The sequence below is a fragment of the Penicillium soppii genome, assembly GCF_028829465.1.
Source record: "Penicillium soppii strain IBT 18220 chromosome Unknown utg000007l, whole genome shotgun sequence".
NCBI classification, from domain to species: Eukaryota; Fungi; Ascomycota; class Eurotiomycetes; order Eurotiales; family Aspergillaceae; genus Penicillium; species Penicillium soppii.
Window position 1 is genome coordinate 2143280 of NW_026643237.1, and position 23913 is coordinate 2167192.

General features: G+C 47.1%; 8 protein-coding genes across 8 annotated transcripts; 3 read left to right on the forward strand and 5 right to left on the reverse strand.

The window, feature by feature from the left end:
• Positions 1-1148: 1148 nt before the first annotated feature.
• N7529_010073 (gamma-glutamylcyclotransferase family protein) lies at positions 1149-2258 on the forward strand (the record flags this gene model as incomplete). Its single annotated transcript, XM_057245600.1, has 2 exons — positions 1149-1966; positions 2033-2258. 2 exons carry the CDS (start codon positions 1149-1151, stop codon positions 2256-2258), a joined length of 1044 nt encoding a protein of 347 aa, XP_057093863.1.
• Positions 2259-3545: 1287 nt separating this feature from the next.
• Positions 3546-5503, reverse strand: N7529_010074 (uncharacterized protein; the record flags this gene model as incomplete). The annotated part of the gene is made up of 6 exons (XM_057245601.1): positions 3546-4313; positions 4372-4620; positions 4673-4921; positions 4990-5104; positions 5163-5349; positions 5407-5503. 6 exons carry the CDS (start codon positions 5501-5503, stop codon positions 3546-3548), a joined length of 1665 nt encoding a protein of 554 aa, XP_057093864.1.
• Positions 5504-6040: 537 nt separating this feature from the next.
• On the reverse strand, positions 6041-7674 carry N7529_010075 (uncharacterized protein; the record flags this gene model as incomplete). The annotated part of the gene is made up of 2 exons (XM_057245602.1): positions 6041-7394; positions 7460-7674. 2 exons carry the CDS (start codon positions 7672-7674, stop codon positions 6041-6043), a joined length of 1569 nt encoding a protein of 522 aa, XP_057093865.1.
• A 1036-nt stretch (positions 7675-8710) lies between these two features.
• On the reverse strand, positions 8711-10393 carry N7529_010076 (fungal specific transcription factor domain-containing protein; the record flags this gene model as incomplete). Its single annotated transcript, XM_057245603.1, is given in 5 exon segments — positions 8711-9145; positions 9188-9415; positions 9432-9776; positions 9831-10229; positions 10310-10393. 5 exon segments carry the CDS (start codon positions 10391-10393, stop codon positions 8711-8713), a joined length of 1491 nt encoding a protein of 496 aa, XP_057093866.1.
• A 3082-nt stretch (positions 10394-13475) lies between these two features.
• On the forward strand, positions 13476-14111 carry N7529_010077 (uncharacterized protein; the record flags this gene model as incomplete). The annotated part of the gene is made up of 1 exon (XM_057245604.1): positions 13476-14111. One exon carries the CDS (start codon positions 13476-13478, stop codon positions 14109-14111), a length of 636 nt encoding a protein of 211 aa, XP_057093867.1.
• A 1299-nt stretch (positions 14112-15410) lies between these two features.
• N7529_010078 (eukaryotic translation initiation factor subunit eIF2B-gamma) lies at positions 15411-17123 on the reverse strand (the record flags this gene model as incomplete). The annotated part of the gene is made up of 2 exons (XM_057245605.1): positions 15411-16888; positions 16952-17123. 2 exons carry the CDS (start codon positions 17121-17123, stop codon positions 15411-15413), a joined length of 1650 nt encoding a protein of 549 aa, XP_057093868.1.
• Positions 17124-17808: 685 nt separating this feature from the next.
• N7529_010079 (uncharacterized protein) lies at positions 17809-18231 on the forward strand (the record flags this gene model as incomplete). The annotated part of the gene is made up of 1 exon (XM_057245606.1): positions 17809-18231. One exon carries the CDS (start codon positions 17809-17811, stop codon positions 18229-18231), a length of 423 nt encoding a protein of 140 aa, XP_057093869.1.
• Positions 18232-20626: 2395 nt separating this feature from the next.
• Positions 20627-22270, reverse strand: N7529_010080 (iron-containing redox enzyme family protein; the record flags this gene model as incomplete). The annotated part of the gene is made up of 1 exon (XM_057245607.1): positions 20627-22270. The coding sequence occupies one exon, from the start codon at positions 22268-22270 to the stop codon at positions 20627-20629; it is 1644 nt and encodes a 547-aa protein (XP_057093870.1).
• Positions 22271-23913: the final 1643 nt, after the last annotated feature.

The window sequence follows — 23913 nt, forward strand, 5'->3', positions numbered from 1 at the left end:
ACTAATTTCACCCTGAGTTGTCTCGTCCGTTCTTCTCCTCTTTGGCCTAGGCACCCGGCCTGTAGGTACAAAAAAACCTAACCTATCATCGTGGAAGGCTGCTGCCTTGGGTTGGGCCATTGAGGACAGTTCCTGTAAGCCGCCGGTGCTCGTTATTTGTGATGAAGGCTTCCTCAGCTGAGGCGTGACTACTCGCTAGTTAGTGCGCCACGGCTAGGACATCTAGTACGCCCGATGGCATTGATGCCTCACCACTAGTTGTGCCCACGGACCTTTCTGTATTGCAGCAAGTAGTCGTGCCAGCGCACACCAACGCCCCCGCGGCGCTATGGGTGGGTGGTGGCACGTATGTGTTTTTGGCTGATACCCCGGACTGGGCCAGACTAGGGCAGAGCCGTGTAACCTTTTCTGCCCGTTTCGGATCGTCATTTCGGTAATTAATACGATTTCGTATGATCTATACATACATGTAACTTGCTTGGTTCACTGAAAGAGGCTATTCATCCGAACTCCTTTATATCTCACTATCTATATTTATTATAGTATCTAATAAAATGGCTTGGTAAATAGGCATAAAATAGGAATAGATATAATTAGCCTTAGCGACTGCGTTAATTAGGATATAAGTCATTTGGTAATTAGAACCCACCTACGAGATTCAGTCCGGAAGGCAATTACATACATGACAGACCATATACGATCTGATTTCTATAGATAATACTAACAATAATTGGAATGTCAGAGACGGAGAAGGGCAGCAAGGCTCGGGACACTGATGCTGGAGAGTACGAGTAGAGGGGTAGAGAAGTTCTGTACGACGCGAGTAATGTCATAATATGACATAGAGCGGTAAGGCCAGCGGTGAGAGCTTTCATTGTAAGCAGAAAAGGTCATGGCCCTTTGCCTAGAGGCAGCCGTACCCGCTCAAGTGCTGCCTCCTATTGAATCTTAGCATCTTGGAGCTACTCACAAAACATTCATTTAGCCCATATCTGCGATTTTTGTTGAAGTGACTGGCTAGTACACTATAACTCATACAGCGCGATCATTCGACTTTCCTTCAACTTTGGTCGTGGCAGTCATCGACAAAGTGGAAGTTGTAGTGGCTCGCAGCTATTTCAACGGCTTTTCTTCCTCATCTCATGGCCATGGCTTCCAGATCGGCTAGGAGGCAGGATCGCTGGTACTATTTTGCATACGGTAGTAATATGAGCCTAAAGCAGATGGCAGAACGGTGCCCGTCGTCTCTATTCATGGGAAAGGGCAGAATTGATGGATACAGGTGGCAGATCAACCAGCGTGGTGTTGCAAATGTTGTCGAATGCTTGAGAGATTATGTCGAAGGTCTTGTTTACCAAATCGACGCCAAGGACAAACGACAACTAGACCGCAGCGAAGGCGTAGCGCTGGGGTTTTACAACGATGAGCATCTACACACTCAGTTCTTGCCCCTACCAAACTGCGGGATCAAGACCTTCCATGTTGCAAAGGAACTTAAGATGGACGATCGTCCTGATCTCAAAGAACCAGTGCACCAACCATCCGCTCCAGGACCCAAGAGGAGCAACGTGTCGGAGTCCACTTTTGTTGATCAAAACCCGCCGCACCAACCAGCATCGAGGCATCCGAGACATGAGAATTTAGAGATGGTTGAGGCTCTTGTCTATGTTAGCCGCGAGTACAAGGACGACGGATTAATCAGATCAGAATATATTACACGCATGGAGAAGGCGATCATCGATGGACGGAAGATGGGATTGTCGGATCAATTCTTGAATCACGTCGACCGTACCATTCATCGGGAGCTGCCACGTCTGAATAACGATAGCTTCCGAACAAGCTACGATCCTTATGCGAGAATGGAAATTGGTGGCACAAGCCACCAACCGTACGGGATCTTGGAAAGCACTCGAGCAAGAGAGGAACAGGACGAACGAGTGTCGACAATTCGGCCCAGCTATCCAAGGTACGTGAGGGTGATAACTGCTCGGCCGAGGTATCAAGACTTCCACGATCTCGATGGCAATCTCAGATATGCAGATGGAAGACCCTATCGACCGACTTACGATACTGGAAGACAGTCAGAGACTCTAGAATGGGGCAGGGGCAGGTCTCCGACGAGATTAATGCAGAGTCGAGGCTGGGACGAACGTGGCTTTTCAGGATCAACGACGCTTATCAATTCGCGTTACCATGTTGGAGGTTATCCTGAGCAGGTTTTTGAGTACCGCCGACGCGGTAGCTCGACTCCGTACTAGATCGAACTCTCATTTCCAGTATTCTTCCTGCCTTTCTATCTCAGGCGCCGGCTACGAAGAAGGAAGAAATCTGCAGAGAATCGATCGTATTCGCTGCTCTCAAACAAGAAAGAGAGAGAGAGCGCGCGTCACTAGTTCTTCTGCCGTTGACCTGAGGGTGCGAGACTATTAGGAAATACATGTGATTCGAGGATTCAATCGAGGTGTTGTTCGGCCAATCCTTTTCAATTACCACTGCCCTCTGCGTGAGGGACGTTTAAGCCAACAGCTTTTTACCTTTTTCATGTATTTGGTGCCGTCTGGTTAAAACATCTGTTTTGAACGTAGAATTTTATTTTTAATCGCTTTTTCAACCTCTTGACCTTTGTGTTGAACTGACAATGAAAGCAAGCGGTGGAATATCCATTATAGGCAAATTTCGACGTGGCCGCCGTGGACGGTCATAGGGGATCCTTGCTGTAACGTGTGGTTTGTATAGACATCCGAAGATCCCCGAAAAAGCTAACAGTTTCTCCGCGGAAATAACGATTTGCAGGGATATTTGCCCGAACAGTGACTTGCCGCAACAAGGCTGATTTTGGAATGCAGGAGCACCTGCAGTCAGCTTCCGTTGAGGCTTTTAATTCGATACGCTGGAAACCAATACGCTAAGGAATGCTTCGGCCATTAAATGTGATAAGTAGGGTATAAAGAACGGGGTCCTAAGCCGACTATAATCTAAGGTCACTACCTAATACCTAAATGGTAGAATCTTCGGTAGATGGGAAGGTGGAAGCGTACCCCTGCGAATAATTTTAAGGTTGTTCCAGTCTGGGAGCGCGGAGGGAAAGGACATGATGGGAAACAGTTGCTATGCAGTGGGCTTGCATAGATTCACCACTGTGAATCTAGTTGAAAAGGGAAGAGGGGTATAGCATATGAAAAAACTCCGGCGGGACCAATTTCCTTTGCCTGGACTCCGGCGAATACGGTGATTTTGCCGGGATGACAAGTATAGTGCATGTGGGGCAGCATGGGGCGTAGATCGCCAATCTTCTGAGTGAATCCATATGTGCCAAGCCGTGAATTCGGTGAGAATGCCGGAATACTTCCAAGGTTTCCAAGGTTCCTCCCACTAGGTGCTAGGTAGTCGGGGAAATTTATTGCAAAGTTTCACTTATCTCCTTTTCTTTTGGCTTTTGGTAATATACCTAGGCATTCATTTCTAGAAAATACTATGTAATCTTCATATCACCAATAAGCCAACCCGGTGGACATCGCTCGAACATTGCAGGCATCAAATGGGCATTAACATGAGTATTGAAACTTCAGCGAGACTTTTGGTACTCCGGTAAAGGTGGACGGCACAACATAGGATATGTTATAAACACGATTATCTTCCACGGAAGCACCATAGATAACGGGCTGCTTCTCCAGACCCTCTGCATTGATAGTAACATTGAGGCATGGAAGATCTTCGAGACCTTGCACAACCTTCTTTTTGACAAGTGTCCAGCTTGGGGGCAGCTGTGTGAGTACAAAGGTGAAGATATCTGTTCCATCTTGAGTAGTATTGGGGTACGAAATGTCAAGGCTATTGGGCCCTGTCACAGCATCAATAGTTGACGCTGTCGGATACAAGCTGAACAGACTCATGTAAGGCCGAGGGGTGTGAGATTTATCACCGGCCCACTGCACAATCGCTGGTACGTACTGTTGGCCGCGATTCATAGTTTCATTCACTCGCTGGGCACCAATCATAAGTGGGGCGGTGATCCATGAGGTGACGACTCGAACCTCACCATCGGTGCTGAGGGCGTCAGGAACTTTCTTGGTGATCATCCGCTGGCCCTCCCAGTATTTCTTTGATCCGAGCCAGGTAAGATCTTTCGTGGAGATATGATCCTTCACAACGTCCATGACGAGAGCTAAGGCTGCACCCTGTGATATGTCGAAGAGCAGATCTGCTTCTAGCTTATTGGGTTGAGGTCCAACGCCGTACCCAAACAGACCCCACCAGAAGTAATCAATCACAGCTGAGTTTGAAATCATATCCCTTGTATAGGCTCGATCGTACTATATTGGATCATCGTTAGATGTATTTCGATAGGTTCATTTAAGAGAGGGTTCCTACCGGTCCGACCATGTTGCCAAGGTATGGATTGTAGTGAGCTGCGATGTCTGCCCATAGCTCTGTCAACATAAATCTGGAGTTCTTGGTCATGGTGGCATTTTTGGGCCCATATTTGAATGCACCGGCGAGAGCCCATGTGTCCATTCCGTAGTATGTTGGTGCGTTGTACTCAGATAGCACGTTAGAGTCCGTGGATTTGAATAGCTCTAAGATTGCATCGCCTTGCTCGTTGGCATAATCGATAAAAGTCTGATAGATTAGTACTTCGGGAGCAGAATGAGATTCAATGATGCATGCATACCTGATTCTTTCGACGGTCGCCAATCCATGAAACATACCACGCGCGCATGATAGCCGGATTGGAGTATGCTGGGGTCAAGTTGTCTCCCTCCGGGTATGATCCGTTGCGTCGCATGGAGCCAACAGCTGCAATCTCCAGGCTATCCTCAATTCGCGACACGAGAGAAGTTCCGAGCAAGTCGGAAAATTCCTCGACAATCTGCACCAGCTGAGTGCCAATAAACTCTCTCCAGTTCGGATCATAAGTTGTCTGTAGTTACAGACGCGTTAAATTGTTTTGGGTTTCACCATTTTCCTGAACTTGAACGAAATACTTACATATATCTCTGGGGGATACAAATCCGAGTCGGGTGTCGGATATGGTTCGTCGGGAGAAAGCTTATAGGTACCATACCAAGCAGACTCATAGCTATCAGTCAACTGGCAAGTGAGACTTTCATTCCATCGGTTAGCTGAATCTAGGCATCATTGACCCAAAGAGCTTCCCATACATATTTTCAATGGCTGCTTTCGCATTGACCAAGTCCTGTCCCTGGTTACGATACAATAGACCGGCGGTATACCATGCCGTAAATCGCGTTGACCAAGGTCCCCTGTCTGAATACCAAATGTACTTGTAGGAATCATCCCATCGGTTATCATTGACATACATAGACCAGTCAAAGAGTTCCTTTGCATCTGCAACGGTTTGGTTAGCAATCTCGTCTTGCAAATCACCATATTACAAAGGTTTACTCTTAGTCAATTCAGTCGTGACCTGAGCAACTGAGACGCAGGTCACGAAAGCAACACCCGTCGCAAGGGCACAGCGATAAATCTCCCGAGTCCTCATTCTTAAAGCTTGGATTTGATACACCTCACGCGTGCAAGATGTTGGATGCGCAATTGTTTTGCTCTGAAACTATACTTGGATAATACCTAGTATTTTTCAGATTGAAAAGCCCAAATTAAGACCCCTTGTTCTTAATGGACCCGAAGATGGATACTTATCTTATTAATTTAGCTTGGATGAGAATAGTGCGATTGGTCGGCTATACTCCGGCTACTTGGTACTTGGCCGGTCATTTCGCCCGCGTGCGGAGAGATAACGCCACGGCTGTCCAAGTTAATCAAAGAGCAAGCTATCTTGGGATAACATCCATATCTTCTCCCGGCAATTATACATGGAAAAGAGGAGGAATGTGTATCACCGAACTGTGGTTCTCCTTGCACTTCCAAGGTTGGCCATATCCCCACACATTATCTTGTATACGATCTAAGAAAGAAATGAATTTCGGCTTTGACACAGGTATCTCATGAATTTGTTGACCGGTGAACAAGTATTCAGTATTTCCCCGCAATACAAGTGGCTCCTATTTCTCCGGCACACCTATAATAATTCCGGCACCGCTGCGCTCGTGACCTTCCCTTGCATGGCAAGCTTTTTCTCGCTGATTGATTCGGTCAATTCGATGAACTTGTTCCCATATTCCTTCCCGTCAAGAATTACGGCAGTTTCCTCAAGACTCAAGTTCCCGGTCTCGATAAAGAGGAAGTACACCACCACAAGTTCAAAGGCCAACCAGACATCGTACGTAATGTAGAACTTCCACGTACTATTTGTAACACCGATAGGGTTCACATACTGGTTGAAGATACCAGCGAGCGCGACAAAAAGGTTGTACAGAACAAGACCTCGGGCGCGCAAATCGAAAGGCAGAATTTCGATACAATAGGTCACTTGCAGTGGGGTCCAGCCAATGGAGAAGAAGAAGTTGTACAGAAAGATCATCGCTAGGACGCCTTTTGCATATCCATCACCACCATCCCCATTCAAAGCTGTTTTCTTCTCATAGGTAGCCTCGAGGGCCGTCCAGACAATGTAAACGGCCAGGATACCGCCGGTGGAGATAAGAAAGAGGGTGCGTCGACCGAATCGATTCATCAGGGAAGCAAAAAGGAGACTCCAAATCATGGACCAAAGGGTAAGGAGTGCATTGATAAGCGTTTGAGTACTCTCCGCTTTATAGCCGATCGAGTCGAGGATGAGCGTGAGATAATAGGAAATGAGGCCGTTGCCGCTCCATTGCGAGAAGAAACCCACCGAGAGGATAATGAAAAATCGTCTGATGTTGGCTTTACTCTGAAAGAAAGTGAGGTATGATGTATTGCGCCTGGCCTCGGTCTCGAGTTGAAGGGCTGTTCGGATTTCTCCCATTTCCAATATGACAAGGGGGTTCGAATCATCGCCATTTGCGTGGTATTTACATATTAGTTTTCGAGCTTCCTCGTCGCGGTCCTTGCTAATGAGCCATCGGGGCGATTCTTCAACTAGAAAGCAGAGGCCAATTTGAATGACACTCGACAACCCTTGGAGGACTGACGGGACGCGCCATGCCCATGTGCTTTCAATTCGGAATGTGCCGTATGTGACCCATGCAGCGACTAGAGCGCCTAGATTCCACAGACTGTTGTAGATGGCTACTTGTGGCCCCTGCTGCTGGGGGAAGGCCAACTCCAACAGAAGTAATGGCGCAGCTGTGATGTTGAGAACAAGGCCCATTCCAATGATGCCTCGAGCTGCGATAAACATTCCGACATTCTGTGCTGCAGCTTGCAAGGCCACACCGACCAATAGAATAAAGGCGCCCGCGAAGAGGACGGGGCGACGTCCAAACTTGTCGCAGCTGACGGCGCAAATTGGCATTGTAATAAGTTGGCCAACGTTTTGTATGGCATTCAATCTAATAAGAAATGGCAATTCCTTTTTGAGCCTGCGTCATTGGAAGATATGTCAAGTCAAACTCACAGGCCAAGCTCAGAAGCTCCTGGATTGTCGAAAGAGGCTCTCCAGGTGGTGAGGGACTGCAATCCGTTCATCATAGAACCATCATATCCGGTGGCATAGCTCGATATTTGGAAAATCACAAGCATGAGATTCAGCTTCATAATGCCAGAGTTTGTGAGCCATGATAGGCCATTTTGCTTGTTGCTCATAGCTCCGACCGTAAGCGGTGACTCCATATTGAATGTTGAGGCTATCGCTCTGCGAAATGAGAAGCTCAACCAAGAAAATAGAAATTAATTTCCAATGGGAAACCACTCGAGGGTGTGCAGGCTAAAAGAGGCCGAGTCACAGATCGCCTGAAACAATCCCAGGCGATAAGTCATATTTAAGCGTCAACACGGTCGCGTAGACGCCACCGGGCTCCCAGCATTCCAATTGATGAACGAGTAGTCATTTGCGGTATTGCCGTTAGAAGGGTGAGATGGGCGGAAGGTTCACTCGGTCTAGGCTAGGATATAGACCATGCGGAATCATGCTTTGTCGGTAAACTCAAGTTTCTATCCAGCTAAGAGCTGAGCCTGGCCCCGCTGTTGGATGGGTTGATCTTTGTGTATCAAAAAGATGCATTTCTTGATTGGTCGCCCAAACAGTAGATTACACGCCACCAACAAGACCACTACGCTAATCGCGGGCCATGAGGGGATATCGCCGAGCTTTGCCGGTTTCACCGGTTCGACAACATTGATTGCATTTACATGTGAGATAGGATATTGTCGTGTCTTATGACTAGGTTGCAACCAGACTTCTGTTCTGAGTTCCTGTCTTCTCGGGGCGTCAGCGGGCACCGCAAGATTGACAGTATTTTGTTCGGCTTGTTCAGGTAGTTTAGCAAATCAATTAACCTACCGAGCAGGCTCCTCATGTGTCAGCTCCCGCGTAGTAGCTATCCCAGGAGAACCAATCAAACATATTTCCCGACATCCTTCGTTGGTTAGAACCGAACGAGTCTGGCTGATGGCCATCGATATCTTGTGTGGGAGTTGCAATTTCTGGTTCTGCAAGCAGCCATTCCAGATAGTTGGCAACGTTAACCTCTGGGACGTCCAGGTCAACCAGGCCACTGTAATGCTGTTGAGGATTTCCAGACAATCTCACTTTTTTGTGCGCAGGTTCTCTGAGGGGACGGGATACGTAATTTTGTGCTAGTTGAAGAAATACGGACGCCGTGTGTTCCAGCCTTGAGCATGCGGTTGCTAATAATCTCATTTGAGATCACATCTCCACAAAATAGGAGACCGTCGCTGATAAGAGCGCTAGATCATCTTTGAGTGCGGTTGGCGATGAGACCTTGCCACGAACAATATGCTCGAGTATCACGAAGAAAGGGGTAAACGGGCAATATAATAGCTGCCTTCGTAGTGTAAGTAAGCAAGCATTTCTTTTAACCAAAAGAACAGCGTTAGACTTTTGTGCATACCAAACAACACCATTGTATACAGAGCTCCAATTTGAAACGATAGATCGCAAGATAGAGATGGCACAGCGAGAAAATGAGAGGCGAAGATCGTAGCAGGACTTATCACCTTTCAGTAATAGAACGAGGGCGTGCAAGTACTGAAACTCAATGTTGCTAATTCCCAAGGAAATTTCTCTGACTTGGCTAGCATAAGCAGAAGGGCTTTCAAGGGTGAGAATTTGGGTAAGGGCCTAGCAAGATATCGTCAGTGAGTGTGATTTTGAGTGGGTCACAACCTCGGCACCATATTGGGAGCCATAGACAAAGTCTTGATAGTTTGCAAATTTAGCGCGCTCATGGGGGTTAAATCTAAGAAGGAAGGATCGTTGTGGTAGAGGGACATTCCTATATAAAGTCGTAGGAATGAAAGCCGGTCGGCCAAATGCAAGAGAGCAGGACTTGTCTATCATGAAAAGAAGCCAAAAGAGGCAAAGGCGTTTTTGTCCTGACTCTGTATTACGCTGGTGAATGGAGTACCAAAGCTTCTGCCTGTCTGCAGGCATGGCCTAAGAGCATCCAGGATAGATTTGGAGCTGCATAGTCTTCGTCGTTCATTGCCAGAAAACACAACGTTTGAACGTTTGCATGACGGGGTTCGAGGAAAATTCGACTGTCATTCAGCGCGAGCTGAACATTGCGGCGAAACTTGTTTGTCTCTTCACCTTCCCCGTTCTCATCTGAAGCTATGGAAAGCATCATATAATTGAAGTAGGCGATCCATGCCGTTTCCCGGACTTTGTGGGGTTCAAAAACCACTTGTCTGACAAACTCATCTGATGGAGAAAAAAAATGGCTCACCGAGCTCGCCGTATTCCAAAGACCCTAGATTATTGGCCCAAATGTTAGTCGTGGCGTGTTTTTGAAGGTATGTGGCACCTCACTGCTAATCAGGCGGTAGCCCGCTGCCTTTGGTGGCACGTGAAAATCACCACGATTTCTGAGACTCTGTGTCTCAATTTCTGCTGTGTTTAATTTGCTGGATATATATTGAAGCTCGGAACGAGCGCTTTGGCGAGTGGCATCGCCCAGTGGTTGTGCAATTGCATCGATGTTAGCCGCGGCGTCCTTCAAAAAGGAGAATGAATTCGACGACCCAATATAGAGTCTTGTATCATCGCGTGTCTTGTCTGATAGCTCGGGGCCATCATTTTGGCACCCAGTCTCTGCGTTCTCGCGCAGACGAGAGACATCTATGGTCTCCGCTAGTCGACCAAATGAGTTTCCCAGTGAGTGAACTGTTTCCTCAAGTCGGTCCAGCTGAGTCTCGATTGTTTTCTAATGGGTAGATTCAAAGGAGCTGAAGTTGTTAGCTTAACGCCCGAGTCAATCAGTAAAAGACACGTAAGGCAACTCACACGCGATTCGGGAAGTGAGCAACGGCAGCGGGCGCGTCTCGCTGATATTCGCAACTTCCAGGCCACGGCTTGCGATTGCTGCATCTAAGAAGCGTCGGAATAGTGGATCATGTAGAGGGGTCACCTGACACTTAGGAAGCATGCCCTTCAAGGACGGGAAGAAAATCGAAAATGGTATTAAAACTGATATTCAATATCACTGTATCTATTATCCAATACAGATCAGGAGATATCCAGCCCCTATGTACTATGATCCTGGAAGTTAAACCTCATCGGGTGTCTGTAATAAATGCTTCTTGATCTTTTCTACATATGTATATATGTATATTCGCTTCAACATGGTCTATGAGCCACATGACAAGTAGAATCATGTCGAAGAAAGACTCCAGATAGGCAGACATTGTCTCCACCACTCCAGGAAACAAAACTAGTAGTGGAGCCCCCGGTGTAAGAAACTAAAAGAGCAAGGAAAGTTCCAAGGCAACCAGCGCCCGCATTCGATATGTCCATGATGACGACTTGAGAAATTGATGACTATCCCTCACAAAAAATCCAAGGCAGCAGCAGACTACAGTGAAAACTTAGAACCTTGCAACAAGTCATCAGATCACCGGATACAGTTCCTCTTCTTACCAAACCCGGGTTCGCATTTTGTTGAATGTTGCCTCGAAGAAAGTAGTATACTTGAACCCGGGTGCTGCCGAGGCTTTTAGAAGCAAATCCAACTCGGACTCTTCATTTGTAAATGAAGATGTAAGAATCGTCAAATATCGAACCATCTACGTATGAGTTGCATGTATTTCTACAAGTTTGTCGAAAACCGGGCCGATGCTGCAGCCACTGTGTTCCGCTATTCCACATTGAAGATACATATACCACAGAACCCGGGTGAAAATCAATTGTTCAAGAAGCTTCTCTGATCAAAGCCACCGACGACGAATCATAGCAATGGCATATCAAAAGATCGATTGAAGCCTACATACCTTGTACCAAATACAACAATCCATGTCCAGCTGAAGGCAAAACCTTATCAACGAGGCGTATTCCGCCTTGCGCTCAGGCCCAGGTCAAGCCACAGATGGCTGATGTCTCACCCTGAATGTTTTGTTTTGCTACTGAAATCTGTTCTTTCAGTACAATATTGTAATTGCTGCCTCAGATAAGATCTACAATTCGCTTGTTATTGCTATATTACGTGCATGCCAAACATAGATAGCTCTTTGGTGATTGGCGTGTTGAGTAGTTCCCAAGCAGCGGCCCGCCCCACATGTGGGCACTTAACGCCCCATCAGCCACTCACCTCCGAGGAACAGAATTTTCATCCAAGAAAAAATTAGCAAAAAAGAAATCTTAAAGACCGTTTGGTTTTTAGGAAGAGCCGAACGCGGGGGTCGAACCCGCAGCCTTAAGATTAAGAGTCTTACGCTCTACCGATTGAGCTAGCCCGGCCAGATGGGCTGTTGGAAGTTTCGCTCAAAAGTGGAAGACATGGCATTCTGCTTCGGCCAGGTCCTATCCTGATTGGAATAGTAGTTAGTGTGAACAGTGCGAGGCTGTCGAGGGTGGGATTCGACTCTTATTCGGTGTTGAAAATAGATTGCACAAGGGAAAGGCATGATTGCGTTTTGGTATGGCGGCGTGTGGTGAAACACAACTAAAAAAGAACGTTCCGTCGTCAAGGTCAACGCGCGCTATCGGGCAAATCGCATTGGTTCGGCGATGCCTGGGAGAAAATAATCAAACATGGTTAAGAGAATTTGGCGCGCGACAAGTGACATCGATGAAAACACTTAACAACGGAAAAAAAACGCTCATCTCAATGGGAGCCCCTGAGGATCTGAGCGTCGAGGCCGCAGCCAGAAAGATGGAACATAGGAGTAAGCAACTAAGGAAAAGAAGAGATAAGTGGCTGGTGACTCGAATCAAGAATCAGGAATAAGTGAAAGTAGTGGCTGAGGCGGTGCAATTGTTCTGAATTAGGGATGAAGTGAAGAAGGAAGGGACGAGCAACCGTTCTATACGGATGTGGCTTGAGGCTGAGGAGGGGAAATGAGGCTGGTGGTAAGCACCAAAGCGTGGGGTCCAAAAGTCGAAATTAGCACGAGTTTGTTGACACTATTCTTAGTTTTAGTTCCAAATATCGCGAGTTGGTATCTCCAAAATTGGAACAATAGAAGAGTGCTTAATTTTTGGAAGTTCGGATGTTGTTGTTCCAGAGTTGTTTTGTTAGACGCTCAATACAAAGGAGCGGCTACATGGGGCCTATGAGGGTTGGGAATGTCCCGGCGGGAGCTGGGGATCAAACACTCCCATTGAAATGTAGTGGCTCTGGTTGAATCTTTGAATCTTGAAACACCAATTTTCTATTCTGAGTGTTAAGTCAACATGTCATGGATGTTGTAAAATAAGCGATCCCAAGCCCCTTTTCCTCAGGGTACACGAGACCCTAGCAAAAAATGGTGCAGGAACACGAGAGGGCACAAGCCACATCGATTCGATAAATTATAACCAATAAAATTACATGTAAGATGATGGAATTGATGTCATGAGGATAAGGGTTGTCAAAAAATAAGAAGATGATTAAGTCGGGGAGACTAAAAGGGAACTCGGGCCTTGAAGAGAAGCATGACATCGTGAAGTTTGACCGTTCAAAGGGCAAGTGGAACCAATCAGATGAGCAGTTGAAAGCGGAAGACGGCGATTGTTCATACACAGCCTCCAGGCGCTAGGCTTGTACAATTATAGTACTTGCGTCTACGGCTTGTGTCATGTGGGGCACTAAGTAGCCTCCAGGTACTAAATATCAGGACCCACCGATACCATACCCTCCAGGCTCCAGGGCCTCAAGGCTCCATATATAGATACGGTATTACAACTTGCATGACTATATATTTGACCATTTCCCCTCTCGAATCATTTGTTATTTCCAACACATTCACAGAGTCACACTTGGTTCTCACATTCATCAATCGTCAAATCATCTATACAGTGATCATCCACTGCCTTCCCGTGACCCACCCATACATCAGTCACAGTGTCGCCCTTGCGCTCAAATTCATACTTGCGCTCAAATTCATACAGCGTCGAATATTTGACGCTCTCAACTGACAAAAACGCCCACAAAAGCCAGACACGGCCTCACCTCGGACTTCGTCGCACAAACACCATGCCTGGCCTAACTCGTTCTATCAGCGTAAAGCGCAAGCTCCGCGCCGACGAGAACCTGGTCGTCGAAGACTACGAGAAGCACGTCGCTGACTGCTTTAAATGCCTAAATGGCCCCCTCTGCGGCAAAGGAGCTAGCTATGCCCGCACTCTAGACGAATACCTCTACAGCTCCAAGGGCAAGCACTACTCAAAGGTCGACACCCAGAACGGCAAGGACACCCGTGTAAAGCTCCCCAACGAAGCCTACGCCGTGCGCAATCTCCTTGCTGCCCTGGAGAAAGGCATGCGATTGCCAAAGAAGGTTATTATTGTGCAGCCCGACCAAGCACTCAGCTACGACGAAAACGAAACACTCAGCTACGACCGAACGTATCCTGTGAAGGCTCGGAAGCCCGGTCGCGGCTCCTTGTCACTCGATCGCCCCTCCACACCAACCGCCACGTACAAGATTATTGAGCGAGCTCCTCGGACCTCACGCTCCCCCGTCTCGATCACATACCGGGAACCAGGCGGTTCACCCAACCGTTCAACATCCATCCGTGGCTCGCTGTACAACAGCGATTGTGAGGAGCGCGTGGAGCGCGTGGAGCGCCGGCACAAGACGCCGCATCAGTCCGCCAAGTACCACCATTGAATGACGGCTGATGATACTGGTTTTCTCTCGTAACACGATATACGTCTACTACTCCGATTTCTTTGAACTCGTTTCAATTCATGGGCATTGATTGCCCAGGTCGTCTTGCCAGACATGTGGAATTAGCATATGATGGCATTAGACACCCCCACTACCAAGTCTTGGTCAGGTTGAATAGGGCTGCCTGGATGCGCCCTTGGAATTCCCTGGTTTTCCATTTTGATCTCTGACTCGAGTTGTCGAGGTCCCGGATTTGAAGATTCCCTTGGACCCCGACTTGATGTCACTCGAGACTTCACTTGACGCTCGCACTTGTCTGTCCGCTTGGCTGGCCCCCATTGTTGGTGCGCCTCGTGCGTCCCTCCATTGGGGACGCATGTGTGGAGGAATTAGCCAATGACGGAGGCAGAAAGTCGACTTTTTTCATGCATGTTTTGTTGGTCCTGCTGCGTGCTTCATTGGCTGTTAGTATGTGACTCATTTTATATGTGGAGAATCTGTTCTTCTCCTCTGCATGTCTTGACGTTTCTGGATTTTTTTTCTTTCGTCAATCATGTTTAACGATCGACGATCTGCGCCCTTCACGGCAAAGGCTGTCAGCCTCACACTCTTTAGAAAGGTTCCATTATTGAATTTATGTTACATGTGGTATGAGTGAAATTTAAAATGCCTATTTGAATATGTGGCTTGAATTGTTAAACATAAACCGGGTCGGGTCCTACTTTACTAAGACATTACAATACCTAGTGTAGGGTAAGTCATCATGCTGTCTAGTCATGAGGCGAACCCGGGTTAGCCAAGCCCCGATGATCATGAAACGCACACACACTTTGTATTCCCCACCATTTCACTTTGGACATAATAAATTACCTTTCTTGAGGCCAGATTTATGGTTTTGCGATTATACGTGACTCACTCACATGCGGGGTTGTGGCTAGAAATCTCGGGCTGGTTTGGCCTGAGAATATCATAACACATTTCATACTTCGCAGACTCGCATCACGAGTTCGCTTTTATAGAATATTGAGTCCATCGTGTGTATCGTTGAATTGCAACATTGGAAAGTTTGGCTAGTGCCAACGTGAACCTTGGTATAGGATTTCTGAGGCTCTGCCGTCCACCCGGGTACGGGTGCACGGGTCCCACATTTGATTATCAAATTTACTATTTGGGTTGACAATATCAGTTAAACTGTTATTTGATTTGATTGCTCAAGAGTTACTGCTACGATGATAATCAAATGTTCTAGGTCATTGCATGGAGGCTGGCCCGGAAAATATTAGCTCGCCAACCATCATCTCACTTCCTCAACTCCTCGAAAACCATAAGCTTCTGATCCCGAGCATCCATCTTTTCAGGCAGAATATTGGCATCCTGTACCTCACAGTCCCTCAGCACAGACTCCCGGCCAATTCTAGCATGTCGACCAATAATGCACCCATTCAGCAGAGCTTTAGCCTCCACGACCGCCCCTTCCATCAGCACACAGCGATTGATCCGCGCGCCTGAATGGATATGGCAGTTAGACGCGATGCAGCTTTCCTTAATCACACAGGTGGATTCAATAGTAACATTATCACCGAGAAGGCAATCATTCTGAGAAACAATGCTGCGCTTAGCCACGAGTTCAGGAGAGGAGATCTTGTGTGCGTGAGCGAAAGGCGAAGCTGCCTGCTTTCCGACTTCGTCGATGGACTGCAACTTGGCTAGAAGGAGAGAAGTCGAAAGAAGGATAGCGGGATGGTCAATCCGCCGAATGAGCTGGGGTCCTCGGTGAATATACGATAGGATTTGTGGTAGATCGGCAGCCTTGGGAGGCATCATTTCCTCCTTCGACTTCGAACTCTTGGGAGGGTGGATGTACTTGGGAGGCAGAGTATTCAGCGCAGACTTGGTAGTGCTCATGCGCTGAAGATCGATCTTCTGGTCCATGTATCTCGCTTCGATATTGCTCTCGAAGCTTGACTCCTCGAGGTCGCTCTGGCTGTCTTGGTACAGTGGACGAGTGAGACCGAGAGTTATGCCTAGCCCTTCTTGCCATCCTGCCTTGGTCCAGTTGCCGACAAGGTCCTGACCAATTGTGTGCAGTCTGCGCTGGCTGTGGACCATCTCCTTGACCCAGTATGGAAAGACGTAGATGTGTGCATCGCGGAAGCTGGTGAGGATTCGAATGCGCCCGTGCGTCTGAAGCAAAGAATGCCGGAGGAGCAAGCCTTTATCTTGTTCCATCTTCTCCTTGGCTGTTCCCATGGGCATTGTTAGCAGCAGCTTCGAAATGTTGAACCGGATGGCAGCTGTTTCGATATCCGCAGGTGTTATAACAGGGGCCTCATCATGTGTGAGAGGTGCAACAGCTACAAAATCAGTAAACTCCCCCTGGACGCTTTCTCTTCGGTCGATTGTTTGGTAGAACACAGCTAGAGCGCCGCGTCGTCCCTTTTGCTGCACGTCCAAGCGGGAAGGCTTTTGACCGAGTGAGTTGCGTCGGTCTTTGGCAGTTCGAGTTGGTTCAAGGACGCCCTGAGTAGCCATCCAAGCCTCGATAAGAGATTCACCAGGGAGTTCACATATGAGGTCACAAGGTACAATGATAAAGTCAGTTGTGATAACACGTTGGACTTCGGGGAGGCGGAGGAGCTGGGCGGTGCCCATGGTCATATCGAGACCTTTCGGCGCAATTATGGATGGATGCGAGTGGAAAGACGTAAGATGTGGATCGATCTTCATGGCAGCTTGAACTGCTGGGAATGAGGATGGAGGCGTTATCAAGGTGACATCTGTGGCCAGTTAGTATTGTCTCCAATTGTGCGTATCAGCCTTGATAAGTTATATGAGCATACCAGTGATGCCTGATCGTTTGCAAAAGTCGATAGCATAGTAGACCATAGGTCGATTTCCGACTTGCATGAGACATTTTGGGTAGTCCTCTGGTTTGGAGGTGAATGTATTGAAGGAGAACCCAGGCCCACATAGAATGAGAGCCTGGAAGCCCAGCGAAACTGAGGGTGACATAGCTGCAAGAATGGGATGTAGAGAGTTGTAGTGGAGAAGAGTAGGGTTGAATGGAGTTTGTTCTGTTTTATAAAAAAACACTGTTTGCTCTTCAGCGTATAGACAGCAAGCTTTGTGATTACTACTTCAACTTAATCTTTAGCTCGATTTGAAAAACAGGCAGATAATCTGAAAAAATTTAGGCGATAAAAGACACTATAAAGCCTACTTTTCCATGTTCATACATATAATTCAGTATTCATTGTCGCCTACACAACTAAAACTACTGCCACCGAGCTTATAGGCCTGATAATCAGCTGCGATTCTGCTACCAGAACGCCAGTGTCACTTGTACTTATCAGTTATAATTTTGGCGGATTTATCAAGTGAGCACCGTCAGCGCCGTCAATTCCATGATCTACTGCGCGAGAAACATGATTGGATCTTAGGTTTTATTTGGCCAAAAGGCTCCAAAATTGCATTGCATTGCTAAGTGGACAAAAGAATAACACAAAGAGAGAATCTTACAAGAGATAGAAAAACATCAGATAAAGAAAGCCCACAGAAACGCACTATGTCACTTCCTAGCGAGAAGCGTGTCGGCAACGTCTCCAACCAAGACAGAATTTCCCAATCAGAGTGTCGATTAATTGAAAGGGTTGTTGATATCGGTGATGGGCTGAGATACGGGTAATTCATCGCAATCATGTCTCTCATTAGTCCGCAACCAGCCACCATCAACACGGATGGTCTCGAGAATGTTCCAGTGAAGTTTGGCATGGTCTTTGGATTCAAGAACCTTCTTCATGGCATTCTTAACCTCCTCCTTGGCGTCGTGCACTTTCTGGTGGAGACTTTGAATCTCGATATGGGCATCGGCTTCCTTCTTCGTGAGCTCAGCAAGCGATGCCTCCAGCGTCGCCTTCTGTCCTTGTGTGACTCCAAAGTCTCCCTCGAGCTGCCTCAGCTGCTCGGCAATAGACTTGACACGCTCCGCAAGCTGTGCTTCCAGTGTCACAAGTCGAGCATTTTCATGCTCCAGGTCCTTGAATTTCCCGTTGGCGATTTCAGCCTTGTCCTCAGCCGCCTTTGTGGCAGCTTTCTGGGTCTCCACATCCTGCTTCAATGAATCCACAAGCTTGTCAATCTTGTCGTCGTGGATTTTGTCGGCTGCCTTCCACTCCTTCAAGGCGTCAATCAAATGCTTATTGTCATTGTTCGCAGCGATAAGTTGCTTGACCCGGTCCACCAGGCTGTGCACGCTAGCTCTCTGCTTTTCATTCTCCTTGGTCAGACCCCAGATTGCGGTCTGCTTCTCAGCAATTGTTTTATTGAAAGCCTCAATTTGCTTAACGTCACACTTGTGTTGGTTCTCGAGGAACCTGTTGCGACTGGTAAGACGAGAAATGTCGCCCTTCAACTTGTGGTTGTCAGTAGTTGAGTTGTGAAGCTTAGTCCGGTAATCCTGAATCTCGAGCTTGAGCTTTTCGTTCTCCTGTTTAGCTCGGGCAAGGGAGACCTCTGTGCTAGAAGTTTTCTGTCATTCGTCAATGTCAGCATAAATGGTTGCCGGATGATCAGACCATTCTAACCTTTTCTGCTTGCAAGGCAGCCCAACCCAGTCGTTCGACAAAGACATCAGTCCAGGCAACCAAATCTTTCAGCTCTTGAGGGAAAGGCAGGGCACCAATCGCCTCGGGGAACTGAGCCGGTCGGACATGTTTCACGCAGGGGAACTTGCGAATCTCGGCGTGGGCAAGCTCCGTCTTCATGAAAACATCCAACTTGACGTCCAGGGCAGGTTCGGTAGGAATTTCCTTTGCAACGTTGCTTTCCTTCAAAGTAGACACACCGTTTCTGTTGGTACCATTGGAACCGTTGGTGGTCTGAATAGTCTTGACTGGTGGCACAGAAACACTGGAAGTGTCATTCGAGCTACGAGGAGAGTCAGCACGGCCCTTTCGCTTTCTGACCACAGGGGAAGTCGCTGACATGATGGAAGGAGCCATTGTGGTTCTTGTGTCGAGTTAAGCCCGATTATAGTAGATTGGTGTGGTCGTCGTTGCTGTCTGAAGAAATTGATGATGGGAAGTTGCCCTCTTTATGTCGTTCCTTCTTCAGCATATCAACGACGGCAACAGTTGCTCAAATTGTGTTTCACGCTCAGGCTATTTTTGCCTTCATATCTCGTCCTGTATCTACACTATCAAATAACTATCTCATAGTCAGAGACATGGTCAGTAGTTCGGCACGGGCCGCCCCACATATCGGCTCCAATGAACTTCGCGAGTTTTGTCAACCTGAAGATGTGGGGCTGCTGAAGGAGATAGGCGGCGTCGGCTCCGAACTCCCTCGCCTTCAATTGCCCGAAACCAATCATCAAAGCTGCTGGCGTGGACGGCCTGCACAAAATCCTGATTGGCGGTAGCTGCGCCATAAATGCACAAAAGAGTCTTGGAACTAGTCAAGTCCCTCAGAGTCCTATAAACACAGTTTCGGTCATGCCGCCAAATTTCCACTCCTGTGGCTCTATACAGCTCTCCCCGTCCTCACATGCCCCTTTAACTTGCATTGGGATTCCGGTTTTGGCGCTTAGATAAAGCCAAAACTCGGGCTCGCCGCCGCTGCTTTTGTGATTATCTTGCAAGATGAAGTCATCCGTTTTTTATTTGGGTCTCTTGAGCCGAAGCGAGAACATCAGCTTGGCTGTAGCACATATGGGAACATGGACCGCAATGTGCAAGTGGTTATTCCCATGGCTATCAAGCCTCCCAATACCATGTTGGTCACTTTAACCGATTGGAATATCTATATCTGTCTCGGAGTGTCCGAGGTTCGAGCTTTCCCCGCATTTAAGTTGTCTCCATTGGCTTACATGCAGTTCCGAAGGCTTGTTTTCCACGCAGCACTTTGACAGGAGCTGTAATATCTAGGCACTGCTGGATCCTGCAGATTATGGGTTCTACGCATTCTCCCTGTTCTCTGAATCCAGTTTACGTTCGGATCTTCTGCAAAAAGTTACCATACTTCTAACTCTCCGACGGAATCACACAATACGCAGATGCACCATATATACCTTCTATTGCCTTTACTATGCACCCAATTTTAATTGGCCAGATCTGCGGATTTATTCATCTATCAGTCCCGCCAATAGTAGCCCGCTACGTGGTATATCAAAAAAACGAGACAAGGACGGGATAGCAGCACTTCAGAAGGCTATAGAATATTTGAAAATGGCAAAGGATGCAAATCTTCATGAAAACTCCTCGTAGAGTTGCAGTTTGAATATGTGCATCGGAATGAATGCAACACTGAAATCTTGTATTCTAATTTCGCTGAAAGTATCTAAGCTTCTGCCACGGCAGATCTAGTTACTATGAATTTCTCAAATGAGCCCATATATTCTTCTAATCTTCTATAATGTAGAGGAAATTGCAAAGATGTCAATCTTCAGATGATCCTGTAAGCACAAGATGTCAAGGTTGCGCATAAAAGAAACGACCGAGAGGCCTTTTATCCAGCTTTCACGGGGCTGACCCGGAGCATTTGCTAATCTCCGCCTTCGCCATGTCATATCCACGGTGGAAGGCCACACGACGTGCATCTCCAATAGGAATTTCCTCAAGACAGACCTGCAAGCATTCGTACTGCCTCCGAATCAGTGATGCAAGGCGCTCGCTGCTCTTTGGAGAAAGCAAGCCGTAATTAGAAGATTCTGATACCATCTCCTGTAATTCGAGAAACGCCATGGCCATACCCAACAGGGTACCTAAATTCTGAATGGGACTGGAAGCTAGTTCGAGCATTGTGGTGGCAAATTCGGACGGCCAAGCAGACAGGAGACCATGCAGACCTTGAGGGATGGGAAGGGACGCTGCGCGGATCATTTCCAGACCAAACTCAATGATTCCTCCATTCTCTGTGGTATGAGGCTCGTCTGTCCCCGTCACAACTGAATCCTCTGTCTCAAAGCCTGACTGGGCGCGCAAGAAGCGTACCACAGCGCAGCCAAGATTATCGGTCGTTCTCCCCGGGGCGTACAAAAATGACTCCAAGAGACAACACTGCGTGAACCAAAGTGGTAACATAGAGGGCAAATTAAGATTTGCTGTCAGGTCTCCGGAATATTTCCCCGATGGGACTTGAGAAAGTAGAATTGCTGTTTCAATGTTCTTTTCACTGACAGTGAGAGCAATAATTACACTCTTGTCGGTGTCTGATGTCTTGCTTACTTGATCCTGTGAGTCCATACTAGGGTTGATGAAAGAGTGATAGAAAGGGTTTTGGTCATGACCCAGGGAGTTGACCCAGAGCTCAAATATATCGAGTTCGCTCTTCGTTAGGGATCCATACATTCTCCCTCCCCATCGAAACTCTTGTACCAATTTGCTTTTCTGGCTATCACCAGGATATATCCAAGGTTGACATGTGCTTAAGGATCGCATAAACTTCCGCTGCCATTCCTCACCCAAGAACGCTTCGGGGTCCAGCCAATCAGTCAGCAAGCGCTCTCCAATCTTGACCCGGCTCCCACAATGTAGTCTATGGGAGGCTTGAATTTTTGAGCTAAATATCGCAAGAACCTTTGACTCCAGTTGATCAGGAGACTCGTCATTGAGTTGGGCAAGAATGTTGGTTGCCTGGTTGCCTTTTTGAATTTGCCACTCGCTGAAAACATATCCTGCCTGAACTCTCTTCCATGCGGTCTCTGCAGCTACTTCGCCCTCAGTCTCTGTTATATGTTCAATGTAGTCTGTGACACTTGCCATAGCCATGGCAGCATGCCCCGAATGACTATTGTCAATTGAAACATGCAACAGAAAATAGTATGCGTTGAGACAGACTTCCGGCAATTCCTTCGACGCTTGCATGGTATCCAATTGCAGGGCTTCAAAATGTAGGTTGAACCCAAGAATTTCGGGCAAGAACTCACGCGGAAAGAGAGATACTAGAAGCTGCGCCACAGCCGCTCTCCAATACTTGAGGCTACCCAGTCTGTACCGAGGATGCAGAATAGCCTTGGTTATTGGCGAGGGTAAATCTGGTTCAAATTCACTCAGAAGATCCTCAAAGATCTTGACATGATGTTGGTCCCGGTTGCCATTTCCCAATTCCTCTGTGAACACCTGCCATGTCTGCTTTACAATTTGCCTCAACGCGAAAGGCATAGTGATCTTGTTTAAATGCCCGAGCCAGGCACCGTCGACCAGTTTTAGCGGTGCGGTCTCCCTTAGCCAATCTCCAGCTGCCTGCTGATTGTGAAGTAGCTCACGCGGGCCGCCGGATTGTCGGCGACTGATATACTGATGGTATTGAGTTGTGACATCATCTTGATGACTCTGAAGAAAGCGGGCAAGTTTTTTTTTGTCAAAGTGTTCAATCGATAGTATGCTGATACCGGGGGCCTTGACGTAGTCTTCCAATGCCTGTGAAAGCAGGATTATGAACGTTTGTCGTGCACTTGGTATTATGTCGCAGTGTTGCTCCAAATTTTGGAGCTTGAAATAAAGCTCTTTGTAGAACTCCAACTCTCTCGTCGATGTCCATTCAGCATGTGTCTTGATAGCTGGACTCGGCACTTTGAACCTTTTGTGCCCCTGCGCCACCCGAATCTTGGATCTGTCAAGCCTTGGATAGTCTTTGGAGGTGCTCAAATATAGAAATGCGATGATACAAATGCCGAAGACAAAGAGAATAACGGAGAAGGCAGCCTGAAGGTCCTCAATGATGAACTCAAATTCAAGAAAAACATTGTGGAATTGTGGCACAGTATAGCTCGCTATATTGGGAAAATTGGACAAGCGTAGGAGTCTCTCTCCGCTGGAATTCTTCGAGATTTTCTGGAAAATTTGACGAATAAAGGTAATATACTAGCACTAGATGCTCAAGCGTCAAATCGCAGGGTTATTAAGTATTTGTCAAGGTTTCCTCCATTTGCTTTTTTAGCTGCGCAATTTCACTTCGGCACAACATTCAACAATAGGTATCTGTGAATTTGATCATAGAAAATTATGCAAAACAATATAAAAAAACCAAGCAACCAAATATTTCTATCTGGTCTTGGCTTTTAGCCTGTAGTCTCCACTGATACGGTTATAGTTTGCATAAATAAATACAATATTGTATGTTCAGATTGCGTGGCGACCCTGCATGCTAGTCAAACAAATTGATCATTTCTGCAGGTTCATCCGGCGGAATTCGGTATATCCAGAGTGGCTGGCTGAGGTTTAATATATAATCCATGTCATTATGAGCATGGGCGGTATAGGTTACAGTGAAAACCTAAGTCGGAATGTTATAAATTTAGGTTTCTGTATGGGGTAGAGCTCCTGCATGAAAACACAAACATCGTATAACGATGGGGTATTCGTAATTCGCGTGATGATACGGAGTAGTCGATGAGCACGTAGTTGCACGGTCATTGAATCTTTTCTGAAGGTGCGCTGAGACGCAAGGCAGCGGTATTTGCGCTCAGAATCGGTCCGTTTTCGCGGGTTTGTAGTGAACCTCAAAATCTGTATTTTTCATCCGACCCTTTCATTCCTAGCAAACTTCAGTTGCCTTCCAATATTTGATGAAATAGGCAGTTTTACGAGGTACAGGTTGATTACTCGTGGCGTGCATAAATTGGGCTTGGAATTTGGACCTGATCAACGTACTGGTACCATCGTAACAAGGTTCGAAGCTGTTTTGTTTCAATTAAGGCTATTGATGCACTGAAGACCACCAAACAGATATTCCTAGGCCACTGGGAATTCAAATGACATTTGATTTCGGTTAGTCTTGTATATGGCAATGAAATTCCGCATCA